This window comes from Anas platyrhynchos, chromosome 1 (assembly GCF_047663525.1).
Source record: "Anas platyrhynchos isolate ZD024472 breed Pekin duck chromosome 1, IASCAAS_PekinDuck_T2T, whole genome shotgun sequence".
Taxonomy (NCBI): domain Eukaryota; kingdom Metazoa; phylum Chordata; class Aves; order Anseriformes; family Anatidae; genus Anas; species Anas platyrhynchos.
This window is the reverse complement of record NC_092587.1, coordinates 125,305,612-125,322,154: the sequence shown is the minus strand read 5'-3', so window position 1 is coordinate 125,322,154 and position 16,543 is coordinate 125,305,612. Positions and strand designations below refer to the sequence as shown.

Sequence of the window (16,543 nt, the reverse complement as noted above, 5' to 3'; positions counted from 1 at the left end):
TCAAGATTGCTTTCTTAATAAAAAGTTATAAGGGGGGGGTTAGAAACTGATTTTCTGCTATTTGTTCACACAAAAAAGCACCTGCTGTTTAGCAGTGTTTACATAAACAGATGAAAGCCATTATAAGGACACGTTTAAATTAACTTGTTTAAAGAGCACATTAGCTTTTGCTGACAATCCATATAAAAAAAGATCTTGAGCATCTGTAAATAGGAATGACATTATATTAGATCCTGTGTTAAAAAAAAACATTGGCTCTTCTCACCTTTTTGAACTTGAGATTTGAATTAGCTCACTAATAATCCTAAATCTCACTGAAGAAGGAATGGAATTGGATTAATATCCTGCAAACAAGAACTGAGTTAGAAACATTCAATTCCTAATACCTAGCAAAAATAACACAGGTTTCAGTTCAGCCGTCTATTTTAGGCACTGTTCAATTGCGTTCAGTGAAAAAGAAATCACAGAATTCAAGGGGTTGGAAGCAACCTCGAAAGATCATCGGGTCCTGATTTATGTATTTGCAACAAAATGTAAACAGTGAAGCAACCTTCATGTAGAGATGATTTTCTTTTAAGAAGTTACTGGCAGAATAAATTCCACAATCTGTTTGGTTAAACTATCCAGTACAAAGAAAATAAATTCAAATGGAGTTGGTGCAAGAATGTAGTTCCAAGAGGTAAAACATATATATTTTTTAGACAAGCCCACTTTACATTATCATTTGGTTTGCCAGCTCCAAGTTTCTGTGAGCAAAATGGTTTTGTACTTATTTTGGTGACAGAGATGCTGCTTTGGACACTTCCATATCCTTTCTTTTTCTTTTCTTTTTTTTTTTTTTTAATTAACCAAGAAGATCTATCACTTAGCAAGTTATTAGATTGAGAGTTAAAGAAGCACTAGTAAATTTTCTCATGTTGGAAAACTATATTGTATTAGGTAGTTTTGTGTATGTGAAGTGTATCTTGCAGAAATATGACCAAAATTCCATGCAATGTCACAAACTGAATAAAAGCAGACATGAATGGATTTAAAGTCAGCCATTGTACAAACAGTCTCTAGAGATGTTTCAGCAACATTTCAATTACAGCTTTAACTCCTTAAGGGAGACACCGCCTATGAAATATAGCTATTGTGCAATTCAATGGAAGAAGTCTTTTTTTTTCTGAGGAAACTGCCATCTGTCCATTATCTTTTATCACACCTCAGACCTCATGAAAAATAAAGCTAGAAAAAAATATTTTCCACTAGCATGATAGTTTGCTATCATCTCGCACACTAGTGAAGTGCTTTTTGTTAAACAACAGCTAGGAGAACAGAGAGTGAAAAAAATTCAGTCTGTTAAGCAATTTGGTCCTCGTATTTAGGACCTTTTATTTCCTTCAATAGCTCCTATGTATCCTGTTGCATGGAACATGAGTTTTTAAGAAACGTACTTGGCCTGTTAGGAATCACTGCGATAAAAACATTGTTGTTGTTTTTTCCCCCCAACACACGCTGCACTAGGTAACTTTCTAGCCAAGACAAGTAATTTAGTCAAGAATCATAAAAAAAAAAACCCTGAACTATCAACTCTGTCACTGCCAGGAGTAGCAACTCAACTACTCCAGAGCGCTTAGAAAATAGGCTTTAGATTTTACACCAAGAAACTGGATTTATTGTAAATGCCACAGTCACATTGATAGACAGAGCACAGACTTCTGGTAACAAACAAACATACATTTTTGTAACTAAGCATATCTACTTGGTAAATAAATGCACTTCGCACAGCCTTCCTTTTAAATGTGCCTAAACTAACCTAAATAAGCAGACAGCATAGCAGAAAAGGGAAACTTATGTAACTGTTTCTTAAGCAGTATATTATTTTTACTATGTATATAATATTTTATATTATATACACACACATTTTCATCAACAGTTCAAATCATACCCAAATAAAAAATAAAAATAAAAAACCAAAAAACTGGCGCTCCTCCAATACATTTACCACCTTTCCCTCAGGCATAGTATTAATCCAGGTATTTGTCAAGATAGAGGAATGACAGTTAAAAAGACTCCCCCCACAAGAAACAAGTTACACAAAGAATACTGTATCACTACAAATTTTTATTCAGAAGCCCATCTTTAAAAAAAATCTCATTATGAACTTGTTTGGTCAAACTACAACACTTTCTAGCAGACATACAGTAAAAATGGCATGGCTCAGAATCGACCGGATCTTTCACGATCTCTTGACCGCCTCCTATCGCGTTCGCGTCCTCCTCCTCCACCACCACCACCTCCACGACCACGATCTCTGGATCTAGACCGACGTTCACGGGACCTCGACCTGGATCTATGCCTTCAAAGAAAGTTTGAACATTTTATTGTTTCACCGCGTTCAGTCACTCACTTGCAGTACAATGCAGCGGAACATTTGAGGATGAAAGTAACGGCAGAGAAGAAAGACAATAGGGGATTACAAGTACTGGTAAGTTGGCACTCAGACTGTGAAACCCTGTCTTTCTGCACTGAACAAATGTAACACCGAGGAGGCAACACATATTGTGAAAAAACTCAACTGTTCACTGCCAGTCACCCATTGTAATTTATGTACAAAACTTCAGGAAAGGCATGCAGAGGAACCAAATGCACTTTTGTGCAGCTGCTAATTGAAGCAGCAAGAAAAGGGGACACCTGCTTTTGCAGTTACGAATAGCTCTTAACTACACACAGGGTAAGCCTACAGCTGTTTACAAGTCCAGTTTTATTAAATCAACTGCATTAACTAGCAGCTCAATATTAAGTTCTCTTTTGTTTGTTTTCCCCCTCCACTTCCAGAAGCCATCAATGTTTGCAGATAATTTTCTCTGCCTCTAGGGTTGATGACTTAAATTCAGGAAGAAAGCTAAAACCACAGACAGAACGTACTGCTAGTACAGCTACACTGATGGATTTATAAGTTTTCTGTAACAGAATAAACAAGTAAACACTACAATTTTCAATAGCTGTAGAGCTAAAAAGATCATGGAAACAAATGCTCCAAGTCTAGGTTTACAGAATATTGTTCCAAAGCAAGCTGTTTTGGGATGGGAGTATAAATGGGGACAAACTTTACTGTGACATGGAGACACACACAAAACTCTTCAATACCACTGAGCTTTAGAATTGCTAAATTAACTCATTTTTCAGGAGTTCCATTAGTTTCTACTTGAAACTTTGATGCAGGTCATTCCGTTTTGTTTGAAAATTGCTTTCAGGCCATTTTAGTCTATACGATCTACCTGCAAAGCCCAACTGATGCAAGAACTTTTTTTTTTTAAATATCAAACTTTTACTGATAGCATGTGACATGTTCAGCTTCATAAAGAATTTAAACAGGGCCAATAAAGACCAAACTGCATGGAGGACTCAAATATTGTATTTGTTTTACCACAGATTGAAATTGGCCTACGGGTAAAACAATCATATTCCAAAGCCAAACATGCAAGTCTTATCTTTATTGCAATAAAAGATTGATGCACTAATGCCTTACTATGGCAAAGAAACCTAGATTCAGATTCTTAAGAGTGACCATGTTAAGATGACCATATTTTGTCTTTCTTCCCCCCCAACACAAATCATTCAAGCATCCTAAGAGCTTACATTTATACTTAAATCAGTGTTATATTGTGATATTTCAGGAAAATATTTAGGCAAAAATACAATTGCCTAAGCAATTTAATCTGAATTTCCAAAGTTAAATTTGTCCTCACAGATTCTAAGATGCTGCCAATTAGAGACATTCATAGGAAGAAACATTTTCATAATCCCAGCCCAAGATTGAAAGGCAAAGTTGTGCTCTACCTAAAAGCAAACCCAACAATTTTATTTGCTTAACCTAAACAACAAATCCCTAAAAATAAGGAGTTTCAATCCAGCTCAAAGTGAGCCATCCATAAAAAAGATGTCACAGTAACAGCAGTGGTATAAGCTTTTCTACATGGTGCCTTAATAAATATGTAAGGTAGTATTAATATTAACCTCCTGTTAGTCACAAACAAATATTGGCTAGAAAAGCCAGGCATTAACTCTTAAATCAGACTAGGAGAAATAGTAAAAACACACCAGGTCCTGAATTCATCCACAGATATGCCCGACAGAACCATAACTTCAGTTGTTTTACAGACTCATTCCTTTGTTCTAAGTTGGTCACTTGAAGCCCTTCACTGGTATAAGCCAGAAAAAGCAAGAGAGGATTTAAGTTTAAAGGTTTGTCTCCAAAATGTTCAGCAACTGATCTACAGTTTATCTATTTTAATTGTGTTTAAAAGCAAACTCACTTTTTACGACGACGCCCATACAACTCGCGTCTCAACTCTCGAGAAATGGGCTTCAAATGCATGAAGTTGCAGAAACCTCCTCGTGTACACTCCCTGAAACAGAATACAAGACAGTTAAAATTCCCAGCTCTACACCAAATCAGTTTGCCCTAAGCCCTACCTAGTAGACCTTCAGCAATTTACAAGTTAATCACCTCTCATACTAAGAGCAGTAAATCACCATCATTTACTGAAACTGACTAGCTCCAAGATCAAAATGCAGAAGACAGCAAATGTCAAAATGCTGCCTGCAGGTCCTCCTGGTAACAGGACATTGATCATAATGTTACCCGAAGCCTCTTTTTTTTTTTCCCCTTCCTACTCTAAGCTACACATAAAACCCACACCCCACGCGACCATCTTGTCTGTGCAGGCATTTCACAGGTAAGCCAACAGGAAGTCACTTTTTACCCCATTTCATATTGACGGCAACAGGCCTCTCTGAAGTCGGTCACAGGTGAAAGCTCAGCATGAATGGGCTGTCCATTAAACCAGCGATTGTTCAGGTCAATCACAGCCTTTTCTGCATCTTCTTCACGGCGAAACTAAGGGCAAAATTAACACATTTTCTCATGTTACAGAGAAGCAGTAGTAGATCAAAGATTCCTGCCAAATCAGCTTCACCATACCTGTGGCCTAAGGCTAGCAATCAAACTAGAAGCTACTTACGAGTTCCTGGGACAGTCAAATCAAAGGTAAAAAAGTTAGCTCCAAATCCTCATCAATGGAAAGCTAATTACAACACCAATATTATCTTCTTTGTTATGTTCTATTTGGCCTTTTTAGTTTTGCAGCTTGCATTACAGAACATGAGAACGCTGTCATCTTAGTACAACTTCAAGCAAAGGCAAATCCTTTGGAGTACCTTCCTATATTGCCAACGATCCAAAGGTAATAGAACTTTTTCACTCATTTAAGAGAAATTAGGATAAATCAGCATAAGAACCTTAGTTCTCACTCATTTAAATTATGATGGCCTACACAGACAATAATTTTAGGCCTCAAAATACTTTCTTTTTATGGGAATGTACAGTAAAAATATTCAAACAATCTCGCTCATTCTACCCGTATTTAATGTCAGTTTACACCTTCAACCAGCCAGCTACTGCCAAATGTCAACTGGCTACAAGAGGTTTTGTGTAATTGGGAAGTCAGAAAATAAGTGTACCTGTTGAAAATGAACACACCTGTTGAAAATAAACCTCTGCTCATAGTGAGATGCTTTAACAGCAGCGTGATGGGAAGAAAGACCCACAATTAATCTTGGCAAACTAAGCAGTCCATCAGTGGAGACTGTGTTGATTCTACTATTTTCACTTTCCAATTTATATTAAGAAGTTGGAGAGAAGATTAGGACCTTCACAAAAATGATGTGAGTACAGCACCAGTTAATTATTATTCAGTACACAATAAACATTTATTTTTATCCTACCTTTACGTATACGTTTCCAACTAGATGGTCTCCAAGGTTATCACAAACGTTCATCTCTTCAACCTCGCCGTATTTTTCTTCCATTTCTGTGAAGACCTCCTAAACACAAACCAATTAAAAAAATAAAATTTAAATTTAAATTTTGGAGCACATTAATTAAAATACAGAAGTAATATATTTAACTGATAATTAGTACAAAAGAAAGTTGTTCTTAAAAAAAAGTCTTCACATTTCTGATTTTAATATTGGTACTTGCTTGGCCTGTTATGTGTCCATCTCTAAGCACAGCTCTAACAGGATACAATAAGTAGCTATGGAAAACATTAAGCATATGGTATTTAGGGAACACAGAACATGCACTGTAAATACTAAATATAAGTCTCTCAGCTATAGTATTCCTTAGATTTATTTCTATACAAAGAATTACACATTTTTTGAATTTGCAGAAGAGAAGGAGATTACAGAAACCAAATGCTACATGGCTTAGGCTGCTGATTTTTAAACAAAGCCTACTACTCACAGCAAAGCTAAAGGCAAACCAACTGAAGGTTATACCAGCAAACACTCAGTATTGAAAGTTTCAAGTTTTTATCAACACCTAAGGAAACCAGTTCTTTTCTCTGAATCTATTTACTTGTGATATACACTGAATCTAACTTATTTGCTTCTAGAAATTCGAGAATACTTTCGTACATTTTGAGCACTGCTTTTTCCACATACCTCAAAGAATTCATCATAATGTTCCTGCATCTCAACATCACTCACTGCACCTGTAAAAATCAAGAGTCATATCGATTAGAGCCCGTAATAAAGGAAGAAGAGATTCTGATTATACTACAAAACATAATCTAGAGATGCCGTCTGGAGCATAAAGGACACCATATAGCATTTTGCTAACTAGTAGGAATATTAAAAAATGTGTGAACAGTTGTAAGTCCCCCAAAGTATTATGTCAAAACGCTATATTGACATGATCAAATCCAAACAAGTTTTAAATCGGAACCAAACTTGTATGCCACAAATTTCAAGGGAGGAAGGGGAAAGGAACTGCTTTGAAATATCATTTCAATTTGATGCACAATCCCACTATCTACCAACAGTTTTACCTAAACAGAAGGCAAGTGCTTTGTCATATCTGCGTATTTCTAAGGATGATCACAATTTAGTGTTTCTCTTCCTATATGCAGAATTTCATTTTAACAAGTCCACCTCTCCATCTCCAGCACGTGTACACCAGAATTTGGGAGTTCACGATGTGAAACAACTCAGAATTTCTTTATTTTATTTATTTATTTTTAAAGAATTTGCTCAGAAGAGTTACTAAAATGAGTTTCCTCAGTGGTCTCAAAGAAGGGTACCACAATGCTTTGTGACAGAAAACAATATTTTTGTTTGAGTATCACTGAGTTTTTCTATATTCCTGCAAAAAAAGTAATTTAGTGCAAGGTAAGCCAGCCATATAGTCAGGTTATTTTCATGCTCCAAGCTGGACTTCACAAATGAGTGCTGCTTGCCTGCTGCTACAAGAAACAATATAAGTTTGGCTGATTTTTCAGAGGATTAAGAAATAAAAAATGATTTTCATTTATTTCTGTCAGTCTATAGCATTTTATGGTAAATTAAGCTGTATACATTAAAGCCTATTGTATTAGCTCTTCAGCAGCGAAGTGGTTTATAAAGATCAAGCGGAGGAGTTTTAAAATGAACCCCGCATCTGATGCTAGAAAAATATTCCAGCCTTTAAATTACAAACACTGCTGTTTTAGTTCACAGAATGTGAAAGAAACCGAGCCAACAAAGCAAAGTTTATTCAGTTTGGGCTGCTATGAAAAAACAGATGCTTTGAGCTCAGGCATTTTTGGCTAACAGTACCACTTGGAAGAACATGACATTTTTTCTTCAAAGTCACTAATAGTAACCAGCCACACTCTGGAACTGCAATTATTTTTCTTCCACCCAGCTGCCTCCTGAAGAAGGCTACAGGAGGGGCTTGTCATGTAGTTCAGGCTAACAATGTTTCTGGATTTGAAACATGTTTGCTTTTCAGAGCTTTCTTCTTCCCCACCGCTTCATCATGGTTATACAGCAAATTAAGGAAATACCAAACATTAAACCAGTACTTCTAGACAGTTAATACTTAACTGTATTCTCGAGGTGGTGCCAACACCACTTGTAACAGCCTACTAATATCTAAGGATTTATTCACTGATTTATTTTTAAGATATCAGGTAGGGCTCCGAGAGCCACACAGGGAATAATTAATTTTTACCAAATGGACAAGTGCTAGAAGCTTGTAAGGAGATTGATTCCATTGTCAAATTAAGAGATCATCAGCAACAGTTAGTTAACGACTACACGAAGGTCCTTCTAAGTGGGAAGCATACATATGCACAGGCTTTACAAACGTTCATATCCCAGGGCCACCGGTATCTGAACCTTGAGCAGCCCAACAACTACTTAATATACTCAGAAAAACTACTGCTGTTCAAAACTAAGGTTAATCCTCTATGATGGCAATAGAAAGGAAGACAGTTAAGCAACAACAAACAACGCATTAAACAGCTACCCAAGTTATTCATTTAAAATACATGCAGTACTTAAGGAGGGACAAAAAAAAAATGGGGGGAAAAAAAAAAAACACAAAAACAACAATCAGGGAGCTGAGAGTTTCAGCAAACCTACTGGTAACAGAGCTGCAGCTCTACCACACGAGGTATAGTTAGGCTCCGTTAAATAGCTGCCCACTCATCAAGACAAACTAAAGTCGGATACCAGTATTGAGAAGGCTAGAGAATCTGTTCAACTCAGGACTCTTGCAGCTGTACAATCGAAACAGCTCCACAGACCAAACTGCTGTAACTGTACAAATTAGTTACCAGCGCATCGAGAATTTAGGGACAGTGGAAATACCCAACTGGATGTTTTTGGTTTACCGAACCAGCGTTGACTACTAAGCAGCTGCAACAAGAGGGCCTACAAACCAATAAAACTCTTTAGGCATCTAGACAAACTTACACAGCTCATTACACATCTAGCTTGACTGTGTCACATAAAACAAGCACAAGGTACTTAATCAGGCCATTATTACTTTTAGAAGCAGAAGACACAGTGTTGACTTTTAAGGCAGTGGCTGGTTTCACAAAGCACATCTAATTAAATGCTGGTAACTAATCTGAAGTAGTCTATAACCCAACAGTCAAAAAAGGAATAGCCAAACAAAGCTTTATTACCACACAATCAATATTCACTTCGACAAGAAATATTAGTTAAAGTATAACACCGATCCTTTTTGATACTAGAGCTTTTAAAATTTAATTTTATTCTAATATGATGATTCAATCACAATGAGAAGTAATTGCAGATAAACAATCTTGTTCATTTAACTTCTGCCAGTCTTAGAGTAGGCGTTTTCTCTTTTGTCCATTCCTACCTCATGAAGAGTCATTAAATTAGTTCATGACCATACCCAAATGGCTTCCCTTCCTCAAATGTACTTTTAAAAAAGATCTATTTTCCTACGTAAATACGCAACTTGGTTCTGGAATTTGAATTTTCAAAGCATGGAGGGAATTTTAACCATGCACCTATCCAAAAGGACAGCTGCCAAAAGGGAAGCGTTTGTCAGTCAAAGCGTATTCTTCCAAAGTAGACTCTACATGAAAGCTGCATTAACCTAGGACAAATTTCTGCATGCAGTCTGAAGAGTTTCAAATTCAAGTTCTCTTAACAGTTACAGAGCAGGAAATTTGTTCTGGATGAAGTCAACGTGTCATTGGCCTGCTCTTTGAGTCAGTGGAACCGAACGGATAGCATAAAACATACAGAAAAGCATTCCTAGGATGCAAGCAACTGGCAGGGAGAAAGGAGGGGGAAACAAAAGCAGTGCATCGAGACTGCTTTACAGGGGAAATACAATTTTAATTCTTTCCGATTTAATAGATGGTATTCAGATTCCCCTCATAGCTTTCAGAGTAGGGAAGAAGGTGAGTGGGACAAAAAAGTTTGGGTCTCTTTTTTTTTTTTTTTTTTGGACACATTTAATGAAATGTGGTCAGTTTGATCTGTTAAACTAATATGGTAGACCAGCTTAAGTCGACACTGAGCTCTGACAATCAAGCCCAGGGAACCAGTGAAGGAACTTGTATGAACTTACAGCGCAAACCGTCAGCAGACTGGGAAGAGTTTTGAGGGTTACGGTAAATGTTCAAGAGGGCAATGGTCTGAAATACAAAACGCAACAACTTTATATTATAGAAAATAATTTTAACAAGAAACTGGTTTCCTTTAGGGTCGCTCTAGCCGAGTCTGTGCTGAAAAAGAGGTGGTTATTCTCTCCCAAGAAGGAGAACTTTCACTTAGCTGGTGACCTTTCTGAATCAACCTAACACTGTAAAGTAATAGAGATCTCATGACACTCCAGTATTGTATTCTTTTTCATTTATTTTACTGACTACTATTACAACAGAGGGGTTTGCGTGACTTCAGGCAGATATGTAACAGACACCATCCAAACGCAGTATTCAAACCATAGTCAAAATTATTTGCTCAAATTTAGTCTTCCTGAATGGTTTTACAGTAGCAAAGCCCCAGGAACAGAAGTAATACAATATCAGAGCATAACATGAAATCTCCATTTTCCTAAAAAAGTTAAGATGAAAGAAAACCCATAGTTTTGGGAAACTTACCGTGCATTACCAATATACCTATTTTATTTTATTTTTATTTTTTTGGTTAGATCAAGAATTTGAGAAATGCCTGCAGTTGAACCCTTAAAAAAGAATGCAGTGTTAGAAAGCAAACATTTTCCTTTGCGGTGCAAAAGAGAAATTGCACCAGGTCCAATTTATGAAATCACGTTCTGCATTCTGAATTGCACACATTTGACAAGTTCTTGATTTATGCGCAAGAAGAGTTCCATCACTTGTCCTGTTTGCAACAGCTTTATGTCAGCAGCTCAGAAGCCAACATTATTTTCTCATAATTAGGAGTGGGCTCTTTAACACCATTCTTTAAAAAAATTTCTCCAACTGTGGGACTTACAGTGTGAGCCGTCAGCCGTCTGTGCACTGTTTTGGGGGTTACGATAGATGTTTTGAATCAAGATGGTCTGCGGGGAAAAAAAATAAAAAGGGGAATTCTACTGGCTGCTGTGCATATAATAGACAATTGCAAAGAGACAACTTGTTTGCAAACATCTAAAAAGTAATATTTTATTCTTAAGGCTTCCTTTTGAATTTGCAGAATATCTTCCAAAATTGCATCCAGACCATCATATTATGAAAACAGTTTTAATTAACCACCAAGAAAGAGCTGCGTTTGTCTCAACAGCTATCCTCAAAATGGGAGTTGTGAGGCACAGTAACCTAAAACATCAAGCTACGTGGTATTACGGATATGCCTAGCTTTATCGTATTGTCAAGACCGGATTCATTACTGTAAGTCTAGGGAAAAAAAAAGAGCGTTATGTGCACAGCATACAATACATAATGCCACAGAGTCTAAAATGTTACACCGGACAACAAGGTTTTTTAGGCATGAGCTACGTCTTGTTTTGTGTATCAGGAATTTCTTGGTGGAATTTCTGTTTAAATAATATAATAGCATCATAGGTTCACATGTTTCCGATCCTTCAAATAAGGACAATATCCTTTTAGCCCTTCTGCTTTTTACTTGAAGAATTAGCCCAGGCAGACTTGAAACCTTACATTTGTACCGTTCTTCTTAAAATCAAGTTGTCTGAAAAAACAAACCATGTTTAAGTTAGTAAACTAATATTACAAAAAAAATCCAAATGTCCATATCACTGTAAGCAGCTCAAAAATTGAAATTTGATTACTTAAATACAAGCTCAACGTTCGTTAGTATGAATCGCAGTCCCCAAATAATTTTAGCTTACACATTAATATTAGTAGTCACATTAAGAACTCAGAGCTTAAAGAAATCACAAGGACCAGCAATGTCATACCTACATACGCTGCCCACTTAACATGTACAGAATCTGTAATATCACATTTATATCACACACCCTTGTTTTTTTTTTTTGTTTTGTTTTGTTATCATGGGTATGGTCATTCCAACCAAAGCTTTGTGCTTCCATGGCCCAGGTTTAAAATAACTATGTTTTAGCCTACAATTGGAGAGAGCCAGAAGCATGCATATGTTACAGTGTTTCTGCTGATTGGTGGTAATTTGATCACTCTGGATTGCATGACCTTTCCTAACACAGCCCTCCAACAAGGGCTGCACCAGCAATAGCAAGGGAAGATAAAAATTCGGTGGCAGTAACTTCCCATTAATAACACACTCGTGCTTCTGTTTTCTATCACAGCTGATTACCAGTCGGCATACAAATAAAGATTTCTGTAATGGATCCTAGACAACTGCCAGGTACGTTACAGATGTGACCATACAGCAAGGCAGCCGAGCGCAGCACGTCCTGCCGACCCACTTCAGGTGGCATTTCTGTCTGCAGTTTCTACAGCAAAACTAAAGACAGCAGGGACAGTGGGAGCTGTTGTTTCTTACAAAAAGCTGGGTGCAAAGATGTAGCTTTTCTTTTTAATGTTAAAACAACCACTGTGGAAGCTGTCTAGTTCAAAGTATTTTCTAGCAGCTAATGATTTAAACTCAAGCCTCTATCCTAGCACATTTCAGCACACTGCCCATGTACGTCAGTAGCACAGAGCGGTTTGGAAAATGGTCAATGTTCTGATAAACATTACGTATATTAAAAATTAGTGAGTTCCCGTAAGTGGAAAAACTGTTTTTGTGGATGAAGTACCAGCAGCAGCCTAGACAGCCCACCCAGAGCCCTCCCAGCCCACTTACATGTTTATGAGGTTTAACCCGATGAGCTCCAGTCTTGTAGATGTTACTTGCCTCCCTCGTGCTCCCCAAACCAACACCAGCCCAGAGGACCCCACTAACTTTACCCTTACAGATAAAACTACTTATAATTCAACAACTTCCGCAAGTGCTATCACTACTACAAAGCACTCCCAAAGAAATCTGTTTACCTGCATGCCCTGACAATCAGCAGTGATAGAAAACGGCAAAGCGTACAGCTCTCCAGGTAAGTTTTCTGAAAACTGTAGAGCTCATAATAATAACAGCAGCCCTATCATCCACTGCACCATTTTTTAAGTAGACGTGCAGTCACAGGTCTCATCTCTAGTAATATTTAGATAGCCAAAAAAGTAAATAATCTGTCAAGTTAACCGATGTGTATACCCTCAGCAACCAGGCACGTTGCTTTCAAGAAACAATTCTTTCACTTTCAAAGGAAGCGTGTAAGTTACTCTTGAAACTTAAGAGCCTGGTCAGAGAGCAAAGGTAATGACAGAAAAGTCACTTTTATAATCATTTTTTTTCTCTTATATGCATAAAAGACTTAAGTTCACACCTTTGAGATGGGCGGAACGTGCTGCCACTGTTTGTGATAATGAAAAAAAATCTGGGACGGTTTAAGTGCCTAAACATCACTGAGAAGGCACACTCACCTGAAAGTTAGCACTGGTTGGTCTCTACTACAGGCAAGCTTACAACAGCATCGCTTCCTGCAGCCATTAAGGGTGACAGGAGATAATTAGAAATGCTGGGAGAAGTAAATGGAATACCCCCAAAAAAGCAAAACCCCATATAAACTGGGGCCAAAAGTGAACTAGTTAAATCTGGAGCTCTGTAATTATTCACTTGTATCTGAGAATCTATGTTTTAAAGTAAGAATATACTTCCACAAAGAAAAGAAAAAAAAAAAAAGGAAAAGAAAAACAAAAGGAAAACAAACCTGGCTAAATGTTGGTTTGTTGTGCAACCGAGAACATCTGTCTCCATGACGACAAGCTCCAATTTTGAAATAAAATGAACAGTTGACTCTGCAAGTAAAAAAGCCAAAGTAGTTACATACTGGAATAGAAAGACGTTAACATACACTTCCTATGAAACACATGCCCCAAATGCCTTTATCTTGAAAATATAATGTAGAAAAGAAACAGGAGAGCGTTATAGCAGATCTGTTCATAATCATTCCTCTTTATCCCTAATTCACAGTGAATTACCTAATAAATTTCACCTAATGCTCAAACCCCAAGTACGTTAATGACACCACAACTGACAAAAGCAATCCCAGCTGTTCTACTCTTCCAATCCTCTCTTCTTGTCTTTATGCCAATTTCATGGTGTGACAGGATGGGAAATAAGGTGAAAACTGGTGAAAAGTTACACTGCGAGCTACAGAGTTGCATCCTAGTTCATGCAACCCCCCAGGTCTAGACAAAAAAAACGTACTTTAAAAATGATAGTTGCACCTCTGAATGTTTTAAAAACCCACCACTTTGAAGTCGCACATTAATGGTACTCTAAAGGAGCACTGCTAACATAACACTGGAAGTAATTCAGGTAAGAGGAAAAAACATGTTAGATAAATGAAGTTATTTTGCTCATGTATATTCTTTAACTAAGCCATTTCCACCAACTAATTATTTCAAAATAAAGCTTTATTCATTTATTTTTGCATCAAGGTAATTGCATCTTTTCTTCAATCAACTATCAGCTAGTAACAGCTTCAAAACCAGGCTGGTTTAGGAATGCCGGTACAACTCTCACATATATTAGTATAATTCGTGTGGAATGATGAAAGGAAGAGCTGTAAGGAGCGTAGTTACCTGGACTGGGAAAACTGAACGCAAAATTCTGGGGGGCAAGAAAACTATTACAGGCTAGACATGTTTGTGAAGCAAAATATGTGAGTCGTCCTGGAAGAAAGATGACTATTTCTGTGTTCATAGCTAATACCAGCAGTTCTTTCCTCAGTTCACGGTGTGTGTGGGGGGAGAGTATGAAGGTGCACAGCATGTCTGACCTCCGGCAAAAGGCTCTACTGGGAATGGTGATGTGCTTAGTATCCAAGACGTTTTTGAAAATATGTTCGTAGTGTTATGTTATACTTACTGTTTTTTCTGATTATGCTGAAATAAACAAACAGACAAACAAAAAAACACTATAAAGCTTTGATATTTGGAGTTGGTGATCTTGAAAGCCTTGAGACAAGTGATTGGTTTCCAGCAAGGCTCCGACGTCCGGCACTTTGCGGAGAGTCCCGCTGAGCTTTTTGGACACAAGGCGAGCGAGCAGCACAGGACTTTGAGGCTACGCAGGGCTGCCGAAACAGCGCCTTTCGCCAGCCGGGGGGGGGGCCGGGCTGCGCGACTCGGGCCTGCCGCGCGGCACCACAAAGCCCCAGGGGGAAGCAGAGCGAGAGGAGGAGGAGGCAGCGGGCAGGCGGAAGCCACCCGAGGCGCCCAGGCGGGGGCGGGCGAGCGGCGGTGCCGGCGTCCTTGCGGCGGGCGGGGAGGGGAAACAAAAGGGGCCGGGGCTGGGGCTGGGGCTGGGGCCGGGGCCACGAGGCGCGGAGGAAACGGGAAGGGGAAAAAGGAAAGGGGGGGGGGGGGGGGTTGGGGCGCATGGGCGGGGCCGCCGGGCGCGCGCGCGGCCGCCGCGGGGGCGCGCCCCCTCCCTCAGCGTGGCGCGCACGCGCACTCCGGGGTGGGGGGGGAGGGGGGGGCAGCGCGCGGCCGCCCCCCCTCTGCCCCCCTCCCCTCACATAGGGGGATGGGGGGGGGGGGGGTAACGGCGGCGCCTCACGGGGAGGCGGCGGGGCCCGGCCCAGCGCTGAGGTAACGGCGGCCGGGCCCTGAGGGACGGCGCCGCTCGGGGAGCCGCCGCCCGCTTCTTTTCCCTTCCTTCCCTTCCCTCCTTCTCCCCCCGCCCGCCCGGCGGCACTCACTTGTCCTTCTCGGTGCCGAAGATGGAGGCCAGGTACTCCGCCATCGCTCGCCCACCGCCCGCCCGCCCGCCGGACGGCCCCGGCGCCCCCCGCACGCGTCACAGCCGCCGCGACGGAAGCGCGGCCCCGCGGCGGGGTGTGTGTGTGGGGGGGGGGGACGGGGGGGGGAACTGCGCATGCGCGCCCCGCCGGCCGGGCCTCATTGGCGCGCACTCACCCCCCCCCCCCCTCCTTCCCGCGCGGGGGGTGCTCGCGCCACGCGGTGGCGGCCGCCATGATGGCAGTCACAGGGCTGTGTGTGTGGGGGGGAGAGCCCCAAAATCATCGAGTCCAACCTCTGACCTAACGCTAACAGTCCCCACTAAAACATATCCCTGAGCTCTACATCTAAACGGCTTTTAAAGACCTCCAGGGATGGTGACTCCACCACTTCCCTGGGCAGCCCGTTCCAGTGCCTAACAACCCTTTCAGTAAAGAAGTTCTTCCTAACATCCAACCTAAACCTCCCCTGGCGCAACTTTAGCCCATTCCCCCTCGTCCTGTCACCAGGCACGTGGGAGAGCAGACCAACCCCCACCTCTCCACATCCTCCTATAATGTACTTACCAACAGCAATAAGGTCGCCCCTGAGCCTCCTCTTCTCCAGGCTGAACAAGCCCAGCTCCCTCAGCCGCTCCTCGTAGGACTTGTTCTCCAGGCCCCTCACCAGCTTCGTCGCCCTTCTCTTCTTGCTCGAGCACCTCCATGTCCTTCTTGTAGCGAGGGGCCCAAACTCAGAGTGACAGGTCGCAGTCAAGAAGACCTGTGATCTCCTGGCACACGGTGTGAGAACAAGCTAACAAACCAGGCTGAAAAAAAAATAATCACTGAAGTCACACATCAAAACACACAAGCACCAAAAAACACATTAGACCTGTAAAATTCTGGCCCTACTCCTGAAGCAGGACACAGTCCTGTTACTTGCCAAAGTGGTACCCTGTTCTAAAG

General features: G+C 40.3%; 1 protein-coding gene across 11 annotated transcripts; it reads right to left on the bottom strand.

Moving 5' to 3' along the window:
- Nucleotides 1-1,634: 1,634 nt before the first annotated feature.
- On the bottom strand, nucleotides 1,635-15,714 carry U2AF1 (U2 small nuclear RNA auxiliary factor 1). 11 transcript variants are annotated; one of them, XM_027448728.3, is made up of 11 exons: nucleotides 15,557-15,691; nucleotides 13,559-13,646; nucleotides 13,272-13,328; nucleotides 11,478-11,508; nucleotides 10,813-10,879; nucleotides 6,493-6,542; nucleotides 5,773-5,871; nucleotides 4,752-4,885; nucleotides 4,302-4,394; nucleotides 4,087-4,187; nucleotides 2,087-2,341 (listed from the first exon to the last, which is right to left on the bottom strand). In XM_027448728.3, exons 2-11 carry the CDS (start codon nucleotides 13,603-13,605, stop codon nucleotides 2,097-2,099), a joined length of 924 nt encoding a protein of 307 aa, XP_027304529.1. In that variant the 5' UTR covers nucleotides 13,606-13,646; nucleotides 15,557-15,691; the 3' UTR covers nucleotides 2,087-2,096. The 11 variants fall into 11 exon arrangements, with proteins under 11 accessions (XP_071884440.1, XP_027304539.1, XP_027304529.1 ...); XM_072028320.1 differs by lacking the exon at nucleotides 11,478-11,508 and adding an exon at nucleotides 9,926-9,992 and having other exon boundaries at nucleotides 15,557-15,627; XM_072028308.1 differs by lacking the exon at nucleotides 4,087-4,187.
- Nucleotides 15,715-16,543: the final 829 nt, after the last annotated feature.